Raw genomic sequence first — 17,701 nt, forward strand, 5'->3', positions numbered from 1 at the left:
GTCACTGACACCAATGAACAGCTCTGTCTCTTCCTTTCTCACAGCTGTTGTTTCCATGACAACACGTCATGGTTTGGCTCCTGGGGCATTAATCGCCCTCCATATGAACCGTAGACGCTCCATTCAGTCTGAGCTGCTGCTGCTGCTGCTAGGCAACACTCTGATGTCTCCTCTGTAAAACTTTATGGAAATTAAAAGGATGCTCCACTTTTACCACACACACACACACACACACACTCGTCCCTGCAGCGACAACGCCACCTTGTGTCCTGATTGGCTACAGCACAATGAGCCTGTAACAGTGAACTCCATCATTACAGTAATATAGCCTAATTGCTATAGCCTATTATGTAGAATCTGTTTTAATTTCACATATATTGGTTATAAATGTAGGCTATAATTCCTATAATCAAGATTGATGTTTCATTTGTGCCTAATGTGTTTTATCGATTATGTAAAATGTATTTGAATGTCACAAAAAGCACAAAATAAGGTGTATTATTATATGTTTGACACATATTTAATCAACTAAGCTCAGAAAGCAGGTGTATTATTTCCTTAATTGGTAAATTTGTATTGAAACTTTCACCTCGAGGCCTTAATAAGATATAAATCATTAAAGCAGAAGTGAGTGATATATTTGTGTTAATATAAGTCTTAAATAGTTATATCTTCCGACAGCAATCACTTACATAGAGTGTTTGGTCTGAAACACGGGTCTGTCAGTCCCTCTGCTCTGCTCTGAGCCGAAGAGAAAACATTTATCGTATCCTACAGTTTTTATCCAATGAGGAGAGAGAACGGCATGCAGGGCTGTGTGTGCAGCCAAGGGACGCCGTGAATGTGGTGACGTAGCGACGAGGACTGTTATGGTGCGTTCAAGGAAACTCGTATTTTTCCGACCGTGAAGTGGTACCAGTTCGATCTGGTACGAGTTCACCGGTCGGAAGTTACGAGTGGCCGTTATAGTGACTTTCACCGGTAAAACAGGTCGGAAAAACACGAGTGGTTTGCCTGGAACGCTACAAAGTCGTAAGTTGTGACTTGAAGCTGTAATTTACGATTTCAAAAGCCTGCCTGGAACGCAGCATTAGCGAAAACGATCGGATCACTCACTTCTGCTTTAAGTTTTGATTTTAATTGTAATTTTATTCATTAATTTACACTGAGCCTCTGCTTCTTTCTGACAGCTGAGGTCACAGAGGTCGCAGCTCTGAGGTCAAAGTCCAGCTGTTTGTGGCATCTGAAACGAATAAAACGTGTTCTGCTTGTGTCCCTGTCCCAGTTTCATGACATATACAAACTTTATCTCTTTATATAAAACATCATGTGACGCTGCCCCAGACTGCAGTGTTTGACTGTGGTGTTGATGAGCAAACAGCAGAGAGCTCAGACAGCAGCTCAGGAAACACTGATGTCGTATTTTTAGCCCAGAGTTTCAGATTTGACAAATAGAAGGAGAAGAAAAGAAAGAAGTTTCTGTTTGTTTAACAACTTCATCATCACATTTATTGTTTGTGCAGCTCTGGGTTTTGGATGATGAGGGTGAAGTCAATATAAGTGACAGACAGTGTGAGTATGATGAGTTTTGGTTCTTTCACATCTGATGAAGTGAAAAGGGCAGAATTGGTGGATTTATTCAGAACAGTCAAAAAATGTTTTAATAAAGATAAAAATGCAGATCCAGAATGTATCCAGTGTCTTTACTTGTCCCAGTTAAAGCTCAGGGCTGTTAAGGTGGAAGAAAAACTCAATTTTAAACAATCATAGACATTTTAATGTACTTTTCCATATAGTTTCATAGCTCTTTTAAAAAAAAATTTTTTTATTACCAGTTATTACAATGAAATAAATGTAATAAATAATCAAATTTGTAAATCACTGAAGCTCCCAGTGTTGCTCTGCCGGAATCTCGCGCGAGTCGTAAACGGGGTGTCAATGCAAATCGCGCAAGATTTGGACGGAACAGGAAGAGCAGTGCTGGGAGCTTCCACTAATTTTTTTTGGAACAATTTCTCATGTTGGGGCTTCAGTACAAGAGTGACATTACAGACGAGCACTATGGGGGTATTTGGATGTTTTTTGGTGTGTCTTTTTCGACGAAGAAAAGTGAGGCCCATTCGCAACCGTCATATGGACATACAGTGCTGCGCCAAGCCCCGCTGTAATTCAGAGAAGGCACGGAGGACTCTGAAACTTCTCCCAGCCCTTAGTCCACATGAGGGCGGGTAGATAATGAGTGAAATTTGAATTTTGGGTGAACTATCCCTTTAATATTCAATTTTTTTGTGTCTTCTTTTCTTTTTCTTCGTATATTTTTTTATATAATGTAATCTATTTGAGCATATTAACAAAATATTTTCCTCTATAAACTGTTTCTGATTCTTCTTTTTTTGCCATTTCCTCAACACTGCTGTAAAGCCACTAGGCCACTACCCGCAGAAAGCAGCAGGGGGCGCTAATGCAAAGTCAACGGGGCCTCCATCACCCAGTGACAAGGCGAAGAAGAACGACGTCATCGGCGTCTGGTCCAGTCTGGTCCAATCAGCGCAGCCGCCGCCGCGGTAAGCCCCGCCCCCCAGAGAAACCGGCGCCATCATGAAATCAAAAACACAGGAGAAGAGACGCTGCTGACAGACAGAAGAGACGACGTCAGTTCTTCATGACGAGGTAAACTTTGCGGGGTTTTCTCCCGGTAACGTCGGTAACGGAGCCCTGGGGACGGCCGGTGCCTTTTAACCGGGCTTTGTCGCGTCGATTCGTGGGTTTAAAAACGGTGTTTTATCGGTTAAACACCGAGTAAACGTCTCTAAAACAGTCTCGGAGCTGACGTCAGAGCTAGCGGGCTCAACGGCTAACAGCAGCTCTCTAACCGTTAACGTTAACGTCCGAGCGCGAGCGGCTGTTTTCAAACTCAGCGGTCGGTTAGCTGACCGTTAGCGACCGTTAACGAGCTTAATTAACGGACACCGACCGACCGAGGAGAGGAGCCGCGCGGGAGAGAAGTAAAGTAACGTTAAAGTTGTAGTTTCTAACGTTACCGGGGGTTTGTTGGTTGTTTGTTTGCGCGCCAACTCGGCCAAGACAAGACGCTGTGTTGTTGTGGATTGTGTTGTTTTATTGTATTTTCTCTAAACTGTGAACACAAACCCCAATTTTCAAGCTAGCTACATTCACAAAACCACAGACTCTTCCTGCAAAACCAAGCAAACTTTCACCTCAAAGCAGTTCAATCTGGTGCTCAAAACTGAACTATGTTGTCAAATCGTGCCCCGAGTCAATCAAAATTAAAAACACAGTCACTAAACACTAGACATTATATTTAGTCGTTGTTTTATTGTGGAGGGACAGAGACAGAGAACCAGCTTCAGGACGACGTGAGGAGGTGAAACATGAAGCTGAGAGGTTCAGACAGACACAAGAAGCTCCACGACCAGGAGCTGGTGTCTAGTTGATTACAGTTGTTCTCAGTTGGTTTGGCTCATTTCTCTAAACAGAAATTACATTCTCAAAACTCTAAAGATCATTTTGCAAAACATTGTTACAGTTCAGCACAACACCATAGATCACTGGCATAAGCCCATGCACGTAAAGTAACTTCCATTCATCAGAGTAAGAAAATGTATACAGCATAATATACTTATAAACACATAAACAAAAACAAGGGGAAATATAAGTAGCCTACAGTGCTGTAAATAAATATATGGTATTCATGGTTTTATGTTCTTGACTAATTTTGACAATTGAACACAACAGAGAACAACCATTAGACTGAGAATCATCAATCAGTTTAGATCAACAAGATCTATTCACTTGTACATTGTGCTACTGCACCTACCTGTACTTCATCATTTACAAAGATGTACAAAGACATTTGCAATTTGATGAAGTTGCTGAGAAATACAATTCTGTTGTGAACATTTGCCAAGTGGTTTGGAGGTTTGTCCATGTTGTTTTGTGAATTAAATTTCTGTTTCAAGAAATGAGCCAAACCAATGGAGGAAAAACTGTAATAATGACAGAAATCTGGTGATTTAAAGTGAAAATGAACCTTCGGATGTTAGAGCTAATAATGTAACAAAAAAAAACTCATGACGGTTGTGTATATAAAACACAGTGACCAGCAGAGCCATCATGTTGTTGTTATTAACATGCAGATCTTCTTCCTCTCGCCAGCGCAGACTGATCCACAGCCGACGGACCGAAGCAGCACAGACATGAGCGACGTGGCGGACGAAGCGATGGACAGCTCGGCGGTGTCGGAGGAGGAGGTGGAGGAGCGACAGGAGGAGGCGTCGCCGGACGAACGGTCCAGTCTCGACAAAAGCCGCAGCAGAATCCCAGGTACACGAGAAACTCAACGAGCGTTTGGACCGTCTGACTGCTGCTGAGCCTCTGATTGGTCGAGGGCTGACGGAGCTCTGGTGTTTCTGTGTCTGTGTCCTGTCTGTGCAGTTGTAGGTGAAATCCTGGAGGGAAAACGGACGAAGAAGACGGTGGAGAGACTCGACTTCCAGGCGCCAAAACAGATGGAGAAGATCAAGATCGGAGACGGTGAATTTCAAAACCACACAAGTTTTTTAAATTAGACTTTAAGGAGAGACACTACAGGCAGAAACATTGTGTTTTCATGCACTAATCAATTTAGAGATTTTGGGCTATTTCTCTTCCTTAACTCATTGAGTGCCAACCACAGAATTTCTCGTTCCCATGCGTTGAGTGCCAAAAACGAGATTTTACGTTTTTTGCTTTTTTTTTAAATTATGAAAATAGACACTTTAATACACATTATATGTAAATTTGGGGACTCTACGACGAGCAGAACTGAAATAGATGACGATCAAAGTCACATGACAGCTCATGATCTGGAAGTTTTTATCATAACTCGGCTTCTGCAAACGGAGTTCTGCATGCAGATGCAGCAGCTGCTCTGCTCTCACCCGCGCTGCTGCTCCAGCTGCTCGGAGCAGAAACAGGAAGCTCTCAGCCGACAGTCCGCCCGGTCTTCATCTGGAGCAACACCGTGTCCTCCCCAAAGTCCTCCCGCGGTCAAATCTGATGGTCTCTGGGCCAAAGCAGACCGGCATCACCGACCCGTACCACAGAAGGACCACGACCACCGGCGGGACCGGTGTTCCCGGGCCGCTGTGGCCGAGAGACCATCACGTTCCGCGGCGAGAGGCTGTGACACGGCACGGTGCGTCTGTGTTATTGTTGTTTAGTGGCGCCCCCCCCGCCCCCGATGGTGGTTTTGTGAATAGAACAACAATTGTTGTATATATTTATCTTATACGAGCCCTTTGATCCAGAAATGCGAGTGTCAGAAGAGCGACAGACACAAACAGAGCACCTTTCATAAAAGACGCTCTATCTCCTTTTCTAGAAAAAAAGGAGGGATTTTGGTGAAACCCAGCCATGTTTAGCTTGACTTTTCTCAGGAACGGAGGCACGTAGAAACAAACGGTTTGTGGCCACTTGAAGCATTAAGGTAAACCTTTCAATTGAGCCACAGTATGTGTTGGTGGCAATAATATAGAATACACTATGGCTCTACATAAAAATTCAAAAATGGTCTAAATTGCCGGTACACTTGACTAAAACTTTGGAAAGGAGCGCAGCACTCAATGAGTTAACATGTCTTCTTTCAGACCAGAGGAAAGACATGGTAGAAAATCCTCATTAAGGTTTTTATTTATTTTACTTTATTTTGTCTCTTTCATCTTTAGATTTCTCCTAAACTCACCAGGAGTTAGTCTGATTTATGTCATGTCAGGTGTCGTTGTAAAGCTCTCTCTCTCTCCTGAACAATTATTTAGGCTCCAAAAACTGTAATTTCCTCCGTATTGGCAAAAAATCATAAAAGTACGATGTCAAATCTATGTAATTTAACAGTCCAAGTCTTTAAAGGCTGTTTCCTCAGAAAGAGTTTTTCAGACTCAGACTCTGAGCTAGAAATCTCCACTTCAGTTTTGTATAATTGTCGTTATGTGTGCCGCGGGACTACAGATGGAAATTAGCCCTGAGCTAAATCTGGTGTATTTACATTTTTTATAATGTTCATTAATATGCAAAGTCCCGTCACAAATAAACAATAAATGAAATGAAACTTACAGACACCAAACCTTCCACTTTGATCCCTTTCTATATTCTGAAGGTTTTTACAGAGGGGATTGTTGATATATCATTCACAGCCTCATTTATACAACATTTTATTACTAAAAACATGGAGACATTGGTGACAGTATTTTCTCATTTACAAAGTGATAAAAAGAGATATCCAAAATCCTCCTCTGTAAAAACTTCTGACTCTAATATGTCAACAAAATAAAACAAGAATTTTGAAAGTAGCTTTATCCATTGTTCAGATTTCTGTTCTGGAAATGTATGCAAATTAGTTCTTTTTAGTTAGATATTGCCTCATTTACATATTTAAACACTAATAATTATTTTTCTCTGTCGAGCTTGTTTTACCGTTTGTTCTGTTTCCGATTTATTCGGATTCATCCTCTGTGTGGGAACATGAGATGTGTGTATTCTTCGTAAGCTGTTGATCAAAATAGGAGATGAGACAGATGTTTTGTGTTTATTAAAACCGTAATTCATTGTTCAGGAAGTGGAGATAAACTGGGAGACATCCCTCGCACCAGCTTCCAGATCAACAAGATGAAACCAGCCGACCTGAAACCTCTGCACATCATCCTGTTCGACAGACCAGGGAAGGTACGGACTCAAGTTTCACTGTTTTTATTGATTCATTTATTCATTTTTATTAGAGTTATGAGATCAGAGCTGTGGAAACTCAGCTGATGGAGAAACAGAAACAGTTTGAGTTTATCAGTCTGATTGGTAACGTTAGAGTTGAACACATGTTTTTTATTTTATGTCTTTTCCATTTTTAATTAGTTTAAAATAAAGAAAGAAACTCAGTGCAGGTTTATTTTACCTGTTTAAAATCTTCCTAGTTTCTTTATTCTCAAAACAAAACCCGAACTAGATTAGACGTCGACATGAAGACGAACAGTTTGAGTGAAGTGTGTGTGATAATGATTGATTATTGATTATTAGTAGCTGACGTGATCGATGTGTTTCTGAGCAGATTTCCACGATAAAGAAGAACCTGCGTCTGTTCAACGGGTTTCCCTTCGACGCCGACAGCGAACAGTTCAACAAGAAACGAGACAAACTCCTCAAGTAGGTTTGAACACACACACACACACACACACACACACACACACACACACACACACACACACACACAGAGCTGTCTGTAGATCAGCTTCATTATCTGATACCTGATCTAGATGTGTAGTCAATATCTCTAGTAACTCAGTACTTAATTACACAGTGATTACGCAGTTGAAAGAATAACAACAGTAACTAAATAGACAAAGTAATCAAGTAAATAAAGTAAATAATGGAGACAAACGCTAAAATCAAGACATTTTTTTATTACATTCTTTTTCTCCTCCTTTTTCCTCTCCTCATTCTTCTCCTTCCTCTTCTTTTTCTTCTCTTTTTTCTTCTTTTCCTCATTTTTCCTCTTCTCCTTCTCTTCTTTTTCTCCTCCTTACTCTTATTCTTCTCCTTTTTCCTCTCCTCATTCTGCTCCTTCCTCTTCTTTTTCCTCTTCTCTTTCTTCCTCTTCATCTCCTCCTTTTTCCTCTCCTCATTCTTCTCCTTCCTCTTCTCTTTCTTCCTCTTTCCCCCCTTTTTCCTCTCCTCCTCATTCTTCTCCTTTTCCTCCTTTTTCCTCTTCTCCTCCTCTTCTTTTTCTCCTCCTCCTCCTTTTTGTTCTTATCCTTCCTCCTCCTCTTCTCCTCCTTATTTTTCCTCTCCTTGTATTTCCTTCATATGTTCGTGTCTTTTGCTTCATTGCAGCTTCTTCAGTGTTTTTCTTGTTTAGATAAAATCATTAAACCACAACTTAACACATCAGAGTTTAAACTTTCTGTTTCCTCCGAACTTTCTTTAGTCGAGTTAAACTTAATCGAAATTAGTTTGTTTTTGTTGTTTTTTCTCCAGAAAGCTGCAGGTTTTTCTACTTTGCTCTACATTTTTCTTTTATCTTGTGTGTTTTCCTGCAGAAGCACCCACTTCACCAACCTGAGGCTGAAGCTGGTCTGTGGCGTCCTGGACCTGGAGAAGAAGGGGACGCACTCGGACCTGGTTGACAGGATCATGAGCTTCCTCATCGCACCAAAGAACAGCGGGAAGGTCAGAGGTCAACACGGGGTTAAAAACATTCATTGGCTGTATTTGAAACTGCATATTACACTGCTCGAACGTACTGATTTGGCCAAAATGCAGTATGCGAAAAATTCCCGGATGTCGTATTGATTCGGAAAATATCTCCAGGATCTGACCAGTCTACATTGTGTACTGTATCCCACAATGCAATGCGCCCCTGACGTCTAACCATAACCAAAGGCGGTTTAGCGTAAAGTATTTTTGCCGTGGACCGTAAACATGTTATATAGTTTAATAAAATAAAACTTAATGCAGACTAGGGATGTAACGATGCATCGTGAGTCGATTAAAAATCGATACAAATGCGTGACGACTCGCATCGGTGAAAATTTAAAAAAATCGCGATGCGTGAGAACAAAGTCTCTGGTGAGAAGTAGCTTACATTATCTCAAAAGTCACTGGTTGATTCATTTGTTCGACACCAGACGCCGCCGCCACGCACAAATACCAATTCACTCTCTTTTCTCTCGGTGCTACCCCCCCCCCCCCCCCCCCCCCCCCCCCCCAGTAGATGAGGTGAGTTGGTCAGCATGCAGCGGTGCGAGGCTCTGCCTCTGACTGCAGCGGACTGCTGCTCCAACTGACAGCCTGTGAGTGCTTTGAGACGGCGGCGGCTCGTTGAAAACAGCAGTGACGGCCGACGTGAATTCACGTCGGAGTCATGGATGTATAATATTATCTAGGGCTGAAACGATTCCTCGAGTAATTCGAGTACCTCGATTACAAAAAATGGTCCGAGGATTTTTTTCTGCCTCGAGGAATCGTTAATTTAATTGTAGTTCAAGCGGCCGCACGGACTACTTTCAATGTGGCACAACGTGCGCCGTAACGTAACCTATGAACGTAACCGTGCGGGCATAGACATATATATGTCTATGCGTGCGGGGCCCCCCCGCGGCCGTCCGCCGCGGATGACGGCGGAGATGGGGGGGGCGACAACACAGCAGAACAATCCTGCCTATGAGCTATCCATGGTTAGGCTACTTAACCAAAGTCTCTTGAAATATCAAACAAAGAAAAGGACTATGGACTGTGGAAGCATGAATGGCCAAAATACAGAAGTTATCATGACGTGAACCATATGTTACGGTGTAAGAAAAAAAAAAAGACCGTTGATTCGGTAGAAACCATAGACGGCTTAACGGGCGGGGGCTGTGGGGGGGGGGGGGGGGGGGGGGGGGGGGCATCTCTACACAAAACATTTTTGATATCTTGAAAGTTATTTAATTTAATTTATTTTTATTTGTGTTTTATTTATTCTTATTTATGTTAGCAGTCGCCTCTTTGGTAATGTTTCAAGACCAGAAAATACTTCCTTGTGAATTTAAGAAATAAAAACAGTTGATTCTACAAAAGGAAACCAATTGGTCATTCATTATTAAGTGAAATATGTTATTTTCTCTTGTGTATTCATAATTGCTCTTTAACCAAGCAAAAATACGTTTTATCCGATTACTCGATTAATCGATGTAATTTTCAGTAGAGTACTCGATTACTAAAATATTCGATAGCTGCAGCCCTAATATTATCTTATAATAGATCCATGGTCGGACTACTCTCCAAACCAGACACGTCTGTAACAACATCTGAAAAAACGCAGGGACCTGCTGTGTAGAAAAAAGAAGAAAAAAAAGCTGACAGTGTCACGACTTCCTATATGTGGCCCTTCAAATTAAAGGCCCTCCAACCTTTCATACACGGTTCAGTCATATTGATTTTGATTTAATTTTGACAAGCCTAGGCTCCAAATGTTTATTTTGTTTGTTTTTTTCTCAGACCAATCGACCAATGACATTGGTTCATGAACTATTAGATTTTCTTTTTTAATTGAACGACTATTTGTAAATAAGACCAGTTTTACTTGTGATAAAAGGTGATAAATGATGATGTGCAGTGTATCTGTAATGAAAGGTGAATTTTTCAGACTATCTTTCTCTTATGAATAAAATATCATTTTATTAGGTCATAATTTGTCTGTAGCTCATTTTTGATCTAAAAAGAATCGTGACTCGAATCGAATCGTGAGTTGAGTGAATCGTTACATCCCTAAACCGATCGGTTCATTGTAAAACATTTATTTATTGATGTAAATGTGGTGATTTCTGTCCGTAGGCTCCAGAGCCCCGAGGCAGCGCTGCTCTTCTGTCCAATACACACAGGAAGCTTCACTTTACATTCAAACTAACTAATGCTACTGCCACAATTGTTAGATTTCATCAATGAGACCAACATTTATCTCCTAAAAATAATTTAACCAGCCGGTGGTAAACCGACGGAGGTTGGCCGGCTGAGCAGCTCTCCAGAGCAGCCGTCATTTGGATAAACTGGTCGTATATTTGGGATCTTAACAGTTCTGGGAAACTCGTATACTGCATACTGCGGTGTGAACGGCGTCGGTCTACTGAAGTAGCAGACTGAATCCCACATTCAGTATGCAGTATACAGTACATACTAACGCAGTATGTAGTAGGCAGTACGGTAGTATGCGGTTTTGAAAACAACCTAAGTGTGTTTATGTCCGACTGTCGAATCTGAACCGTGTGTTTGTTCATCTTCTTCATCAGCGAGTTCCCGTGAAGAAGAAGAGGAAATCCAAGAAGAAACTTTCCGGCGACGACTCGAAGACGAAGAAGACGAGTAAGTCCAAACCCCGCGGCGGCTCGTCGTCGTCGTCGTCCAGCCCCAAGAAGTCCAAAACGGGAAGCAAGTCCAAAGCCATCGTCATGGACTCGAGCAGCGACGAGGACGAAGACGAGGAAGAAGAGAACGAGAAGGTCGGAGCGTCGGACGAAGACGAGGAAGAAGACGAGAAGGTCGGAGGAGCGGCGGCCGAGGGCGACGGCTCAGAGGGCGAAGAGGAGGAGAAGGGGGAGGAGGAGGAGAAAGAGGAAGAAGAGGAGGAGGAGGAGAAGTCAGAGGAGTCGGAGAAGTCAGAGAAGTCAGCTGATGAAGACAAGGAGGAAGAGGAGGAGGAGGAAGATGACGACGACGATGATGATGATGATGATTACAATGAGGTGAGAGCGGATGGATTTCAAAGTAAAAGGCTGTGTCCGAATCATTCCCTACTCCCTACATATAGTGAATTCAATATAGTGACTCACTGGTCAAATGAAAAACACTTTCGGACACTCATCCGCCGCACAGTTAATTACGTCGCGTAATTAAAACATTCGGACCGCGATCGTAACAGCCGGTGTAGGCATTAAGACATATACGGGTGTAGGTACCAAAATAAAAAGAGGAGTAAAGCAATATATTAAGCGGCAATATATATTTAAGCATCAAAGATGTTAAATCAAACCCACATAGTTTGAAACAACGTTCAAAACACACACAGCTAGTGTCACAACTTAGTTAGCGGACTTTATATGCTCAGTTGAACTAAGCATATAAAGTCTGCTGGCTTAATGCTAACGTATAATGTAAAACCCCGTACACGGGCTAACAGATATTAGCATCGCTATCACCATTTCGCAGCAACCGACAGTCATAGCTGTAAACCTGCTAAAAACTGTTTTAATTCTGGCTTTGGCGCTGTTAACACGTCACCGTTTAATCCAGAGTCTGTGGTCAGTTTATAACTAGCATCGCATTGAGTTGCCTTGGTATGAAATGCGCTATATAAATAAAGATGCCTTGCCTTGCCTTGCCTATAACGCTTGCTTGGAAATTTGCTCCAACATTTGTTTTGGAAGCCGTGACCGGACAATTCTGGCAGCCGGACACATTTACTGCTGGCACTACTTGCATTTATTTGGTAGCTACACCAGTCACTACTTCATTTATTTGGTAGCTACACCGGTCACTACTGCATTTATTTGGTAGCTACACCGGTCACTACTGCATTTATTTGGTAGCTACACCGGTCACTACTTGCATTTATTTGGTAGCTACACCGGTCACTACTTCATTTATTTGGTAGCTACACCGGTCACTACTTGCATTTATTTGGTAGCTACACCGGTCACTACTTGCATTTATTTGGTAGCTACACCGGTCACTACTTCATTTATTTGGTAGCTACACCGGTCACTACTTCATTTATTTGGTAGCTACACCGGTCGCTCTGGGCCGGTGTGGTAACGGCGATCCGTGACCGCAATGCATGATGGGATATCTTGCTCCGGTTAGTGACCATCGGATGTTCACTACATTTCGCGGTGAATTGTGGGATAGATTCATTCAGTGCACTATATCCACCTTTTTCCGAATGTCAAAAACGTAAGCCGGTTTTGCTCTTCTGGTGGAATTTTATGTTTACGTTTCCATGGTTTCGGTAGTTTTCTTTTTTTTTAAATTAAAATGGCGTGGTCATTATATAGCGAGTAGGGGGGATTTCGGACACAGTCACCTCCTGTCTGAGCAGAAACAAAACGTAACTTTTGTTTTGTTTTGTTTTTCCGTCTCAGAAGTCCAAGTCGAGTCGAGCGAAGTCGGCGCCAAAGAAGAAGTCGGCTCCGGTGAAGCGGCCGCGGGCACCAGCGAAGAAGAACGGTCCTCCCAAGAAGAGGGCGAAGAAGGACGAGACGGACGAGACGGAGGGAGACAGCGACGCCAGCCCCAAGGTCAAAGTTCAACTCTGATGCTGCTGCTGCTTCTACTGCTGCTTCCTTTTCTTCTTATACTCCTTCCTTCTTCATTCTTCTCCTCCTTCTCCTTCATTCTTCCTCCTCCTTTTCCTTCTTCTCCTCCTTCTTCATTCTTCCTTCATCTCCTTCATTCTTCCTCCTCCTCCTTCTTCATTCTTCCTTCATCTCCTTCTTCCTCCTTCATTCTTCCTCCTCCTTTTCCTTCTTCTCCTCCTTCTTCATTCTTCCTCATTTTCCTTCTCCTCCTTCTTCATTCTTCTCCTCCTCCTTCTTCATTCTTCCTTCATCTCCTTCTTCCTCCTTCATTCTTCCTCCTCCTTCTCCTCCCTTCTTCATTCTTCCTCATTTTCCTTCTCCTTCTTCATTCTTCCTCCTCCTTTTCCTTCATTCTTCCTCCTCCTTTTCCTTCTTCTCCTTCTTCATTCTTCCTCCTCCTTCTCCTTCTTCCTCCTTCTTCATTCTTCCTCCTCCTTCTCCTTCTTCCTCCTCCTTCTTCCTTCTTCTCCTTCATCTTCTTCATTCTTCCTTCTCCTTCTTCGTCTTATTCATTCCTCCTCCTCCTCCTTCCTTCTTCTCCTTCTTCATTCCTCCTCCTTCCTTCTTCATTCCTCCTCCTTCCTTCTTCTCCTTCTTCATTCTTCCTCCTCCTCCTTCCTTCTTCTTCATTCTTCCTCCTCCTTCTCCTTCTTCATTCTTCCTCCTCCTCCTTCTTCATTCTTCCTCCTCCTTCTCCTTCTTCATTCTTCCTCCTCCTTCTTCTTCATTCTTCCTCCTCCTTCTTCTTCATTCTTCCTCCTCCTTCTCCTTCTTCATTCTTCCTCCTCCTTCTCCTTCTTCATTCCTCCTCCTCCTCCTGCTGCTTCTCCTCCATGTTGAACTGTCTTTGTTACCATTTTTCCAGCCCAAGAAGAAGAAGCCAGCAGCTAAAACAAAGAAAGCCGACAGCAGCAGCAACAGCAAGAAAAACACAAACACAAGTGAGTTCACTGAGGTCAAAGGTCAACAGGTGGAGGAGGAGAGATGTTTAAATGTTGTTTTATTTTGAAAAGACAAATTATTCACAATCATCATTTATGTTAAACACAGTTGTAGTTTTTATATCCTGTCTGAGTTTAATTCTCTCTCTCTCTCTCCAGTTGTCGACTCGTCCGACGACGACGAGCCGCTCATCAAGATGATTAAAAAAGCTCCGAGTGACGAGCAGCTGAAGGAGACGGTGCAGGCGCTGCTGAAGGAGGCCGACCTGGAGGAGATGACCATGAAGCAGATCTGTCAGAGGGTCAGACGCCTCCTCACATCACATGACACTTCTATACATTAAAGGATAATTGCTGTTTTTTACAACCTGGATCTTATTTCTAGCTTAAAATCCGATCATTTCCTCACCCAGATAACTTTGGTGTCATTAGTCGTTTTGATGAAATGAGCTCCAGCCGAGAGGCGCGTATATCCGTATAATGGAGTCTACAGGGCAGCAGAATGCAGCCTCTAAATAACACATTATCTGCAGAGAAACTCCTTCATTTCACCAATATTTAGTTCTGATAGGCTAGTGCTATTCCCCTCTGAGTCCGGGGTTAGCTGTTATCAACATCCGGGGTCTGTAGGTTGACCTACTGACCTCTGACCTGGATGATGTCATCTCTGAGCTTGTTGCTACCGCTAATGCTACGGTTCGTTTCTGCGTGTTTCCGACTTGTCAGAACAAAATGAGCAGCTGGATGAAGTTCAGCTTCCACAGGCTTCCTCTCCTCAACCTGGACTCACTAAAGCTCCGACTAGTTGAGATAAAAATGGACCCGAATGCCGAAGCAGAATGATTATTATCAGAATGAGCCGCGCGGTGCTCAGAGATGACATCATCCAGGTCAGAGGTCAGTAGGTCAACCTACAGACCCCGGATGTTGATAACAGCTAACCCCGGACTCAGAGGGGAATAGCACTAGCCTATCAGAACTAAATATTGGTGAAATGAAGGAGTTTCTCTGCAGATAATGTGTTATTTAGAGGCTGCATTCTGCTGCCCTGTAGACTCCATTATACGGATATCCGCGGCTCTTGGCTGGAGCTAATTTCATCACAACGACTTGTAATGACACCAAAGTTATCTGGGTGAGGAAATGATCGGATTTTATGCTAAAAATAAGGTCCAGATTGTAAAAGACGGTAATTATCCTTCAACAGTGTTATTAGAAACAGGAAACTCTGACTGAACTTGTAGAAAAACGAACAACTTCCTGTTTGTTTCAGGTGTTTGACACGTTTCCAGACCACGACTTGACGAGCAGGAAGGACTTCATCAAACAGACAGTCAAATCTGTGAGTCACACACACAAACACACACCTAATTTCTTGTGCATTTGTGCCTTTTCTTTTTTTTTTTAAGTTGGAAGTAAAGTTTAAGGCTCCTTAACTGTGTCACACTCAGCTTGTATTCACATTTCCACCTTAAGCTGCTCGTTCCAGTGTCGTTAAACTCTGTTGATGTGATGAGTCGTTTCAGTTCTTTCACCTTTTCTCTGTTTTATGTAATAAACTGACTTTGTTTTTTACATTTTAGGAATAAATGAGAAACTGCTTCATGGAAAAGACAGAAACTATTGAATGAATGAATAAATAAATGAATGAATAAATAAATAAATAAATAAATATATATAATAACACATATTGTATTGTATTATTATATTTTCAGTGGATGAAAACGATCATTCTCACACAAAACAATAAAATCATAGTAAATGTGAACGCATCAAATCAACTCAAACACATTCATGTTTGTTTTTTGTTTTCTGTGTTTTCAGCTCATCACATGAAGTTTGACGTCGTCGCTGTGAAACTTTGACGAAGGGAAAAAAAAAACGAATGAAAGTCTCCTTTTTCATTGGTTCATTTCTCCGTGGTTTGTTTTCATACGGACGTGTTTTATACATCATTGTTTTGTTTTTTTATTATTAATGTGTTTGTATAGATCATTAACTTCTCCATCTTCATCATCATCAACAACAAACCTTTTTTTATGCTCTGACACGTTCAGCGTCTCCGGTCGAGTCCAAAGCAAAGATGAGAAAAAAAATAAAGAAAAAAATGTTTATTTAAAAAAAAAAAAAAAAAAACAACACAAACAGTTTGTTCATCAGGAAAAAAAACAGGAGAAGAAGTTTTTCTTTTTTTAAACTTTTTAATTTAAACTTGTTGAATCTGTTTCTTTGCTTCTGGCTTGCGGGACGTCACTTTTATTTTTTTATTTCTGGGTTAAAATGTGTTTCTTATTAGTGAAGCTATTTTTTGATTAATACACATTTTAATTAACTCATTTTTCTGTCAAACATTAATTTACAACTTAAAATCCTCAAATGAACCGAGCTGAGTAAATTTACTTACGGATTAAAATTCTACCTTTTTGAACAAAACAAATCAAAGAGTGTGTTTTCAGTTTGTGTGTCTGTGTGTGTGAGGGAGCGGCTCGACTGGAAGGACATGATTAAACTCAGGGTGGAGATGTTTCTTTGTATAAATGTGGAGCCCCTCTAGTGGCAACAGAACAGCAAGTTCATATGAATTAAAGGGATACTTCACCCAAAATCGATAATTGTCTACTCACCGTCAAGGAATGCTTTGGAGAACTTTCAAAATGCTTTTGGAGTTACAGTTTTTATTTTTTTCCCCAACAACTTTTTCATGTGGCGGCTTCAGTACAGACGAGCAGTATGGCGGTATCTGGATGTTTCATAGTGTGTGTTTAGGACGATTCAAAATTGAACTCTATCCGCTGCCATTATATGAAAACCTGTTGCCAGCCGGACCCCCCCTGGAAACCCTTCCTTGGCATGAGGGTGAGTAGAAAATTGGTTAATCATTTTTGGGTGAAATATCCCTTTAATGTAAACAGGTGATTTAATCTGCATTTTAAAGGATTTTTGTGTCTGTGAAATTTTCATTTGGAGGGGAAAAGACAGTAAGTGTATTACACAGACTTCGAGAATAAAGTCATAAATTTACGAGAAGAAAGTCGTACATTTCCTACGAGAAAAAAGTCATAACATTACAAGAATAAAGTCGTAAATTTTCGACTTTATACTCGTAAATTTATGACTTTATTCTTGAAGTTTGTGATTTTTTTACTGTCAATGTGGCCCTAATACTCCGTCATAGTGTATAAAAGATGGGAACAGGAATTTAAAAAAAAAAAAGGGAAACAGGAAGGAGGAGAAAGAACGATGGGAACAAGAGAAAGAAAAAAACACTTGGACTCAGACGTTTCCAGCTGATCATACGATCAATGATTATAATCAATACACACGGGTCTGCACAGCACTTTAATGAGGCCACTACAGGTCAGTACAAACAAAACAAACTAACAAACACTGCTGCTGGTTCGATCCCAGAGAAACAAACTAACAAAACGATCGATTGGCTCATTGTTTCACGTCTCTGGTTCACGACTGAACTGAAGAAGCGACGAGGCCGAGTGAAGGAATCCCAACATCGAGCGCCAGAAGAAAAACAAAAGAAACATCGAGTTCAACACTGAAGTTCAAGAAGACGAAGCTCCGCCCACAAGAAGACGAAGCTCCTCCCACAGCAAGACGAAGCTCCTCCCACAATGAAACGAAGCTCCTCCCACAACGAGGTGTGTTTTCAAACTTTATAAAAATATCAACGTCTCATTTGAGTCGAGTGAAGGAATCCCAACATCGAGCGCCAGAAGAAAAACAAAAGAAACATCGAGTTCAACACTGAAGTTCAAGAAGACGAAGCTCCTCCCACAGTGAGACGAAGCTCCTCCCACAGTGAAACGAAGCTCCTCCCACAGTGAGACGAAGCTCCTCCCACAACGAGACGAGGCTCCTCCCACAATGTGA

At 41.8% G+C, this 17,701-nt stretch overlaps 2 protein-coding genes across 4 annotated transcripts in view; one reads left to right on the plus strand and one right to left on the minus strand.

Moving 5' to 3' along the window:
- Positions 1-2,597, minus strand: part of kcnv1 (potassium voltage-gated channel modifier subfamily V member 1) — a gene marked incomplete at both ends in the record, with an annotated part of 18,223 nt that extends 15,626 nt beyond the window's left edge. Inside the window, one exon of the mRNA XM_083990369.1 lies at positions 2,437-2,597. Coding sequence (XP_083846495.1) covers positions 2,437-2,597 — 161 coding nt within the window. The remainder of the gene's footprint in view (positions 1-2,436) is intronic.
- dek (DEK proto-oncogene) lies at positions 2,593-16,242 on the plus strand. 3 transcript variants are annotated; one of them, XM_083989868.1, is made up of 12 exons: positions 2,593-2,670; positions 4,182-4,344; positions 4,456-4,554; positions 6,611-6,720; positions 7,097-7,191; positions 8,085-8,214; positions 10,812-11,264; positions 12,660-12,815; positions 13,741-13,816; positions 13,976-14,118; positions 15,090-15,158; positions 15,641-16,242. In XM_083989868.1, exons 2-12 carry the CDS (start codon positions 4,218-4,220, stop codon positions 15,650-15,652), a joined length of 1,470 nt encoding a protein of 489 aa, XP_083845994.1. In that variant the 5' UTR covers positions 2,593-2,670; positions 4,182-4,217; the 3' UTR covers positions 15,653-16,242. The 3 variants fall into 3 exon arrangements, with proteins under 3 accessions (XP_083845994.1, XP_083845996.1, XP_083845995.1); XM_083989870.1 differs by lacking the exon at positions 15,641-16,242 and adding an exon at positions 15,400-15,486; XM_083989869.1 differs by having other exon boundaries at positions 2,600-2,670; positions 4,177-4,344.
- The last annotated feature ends 1,459 nt before the right edge of the window (positions 16,243-17,701 follow it).

This window comes from Trachurus trachurus (genome assembly GCF_905171665.1).
Source record: "Trachurus trachurus genome assembly, chromosome: 16".
NCBI lineage: Eukaryota > Metazoa > Chordata > Actinopteri > Carangiformes > Carangidae > Trachurus > Trachurus trachurus.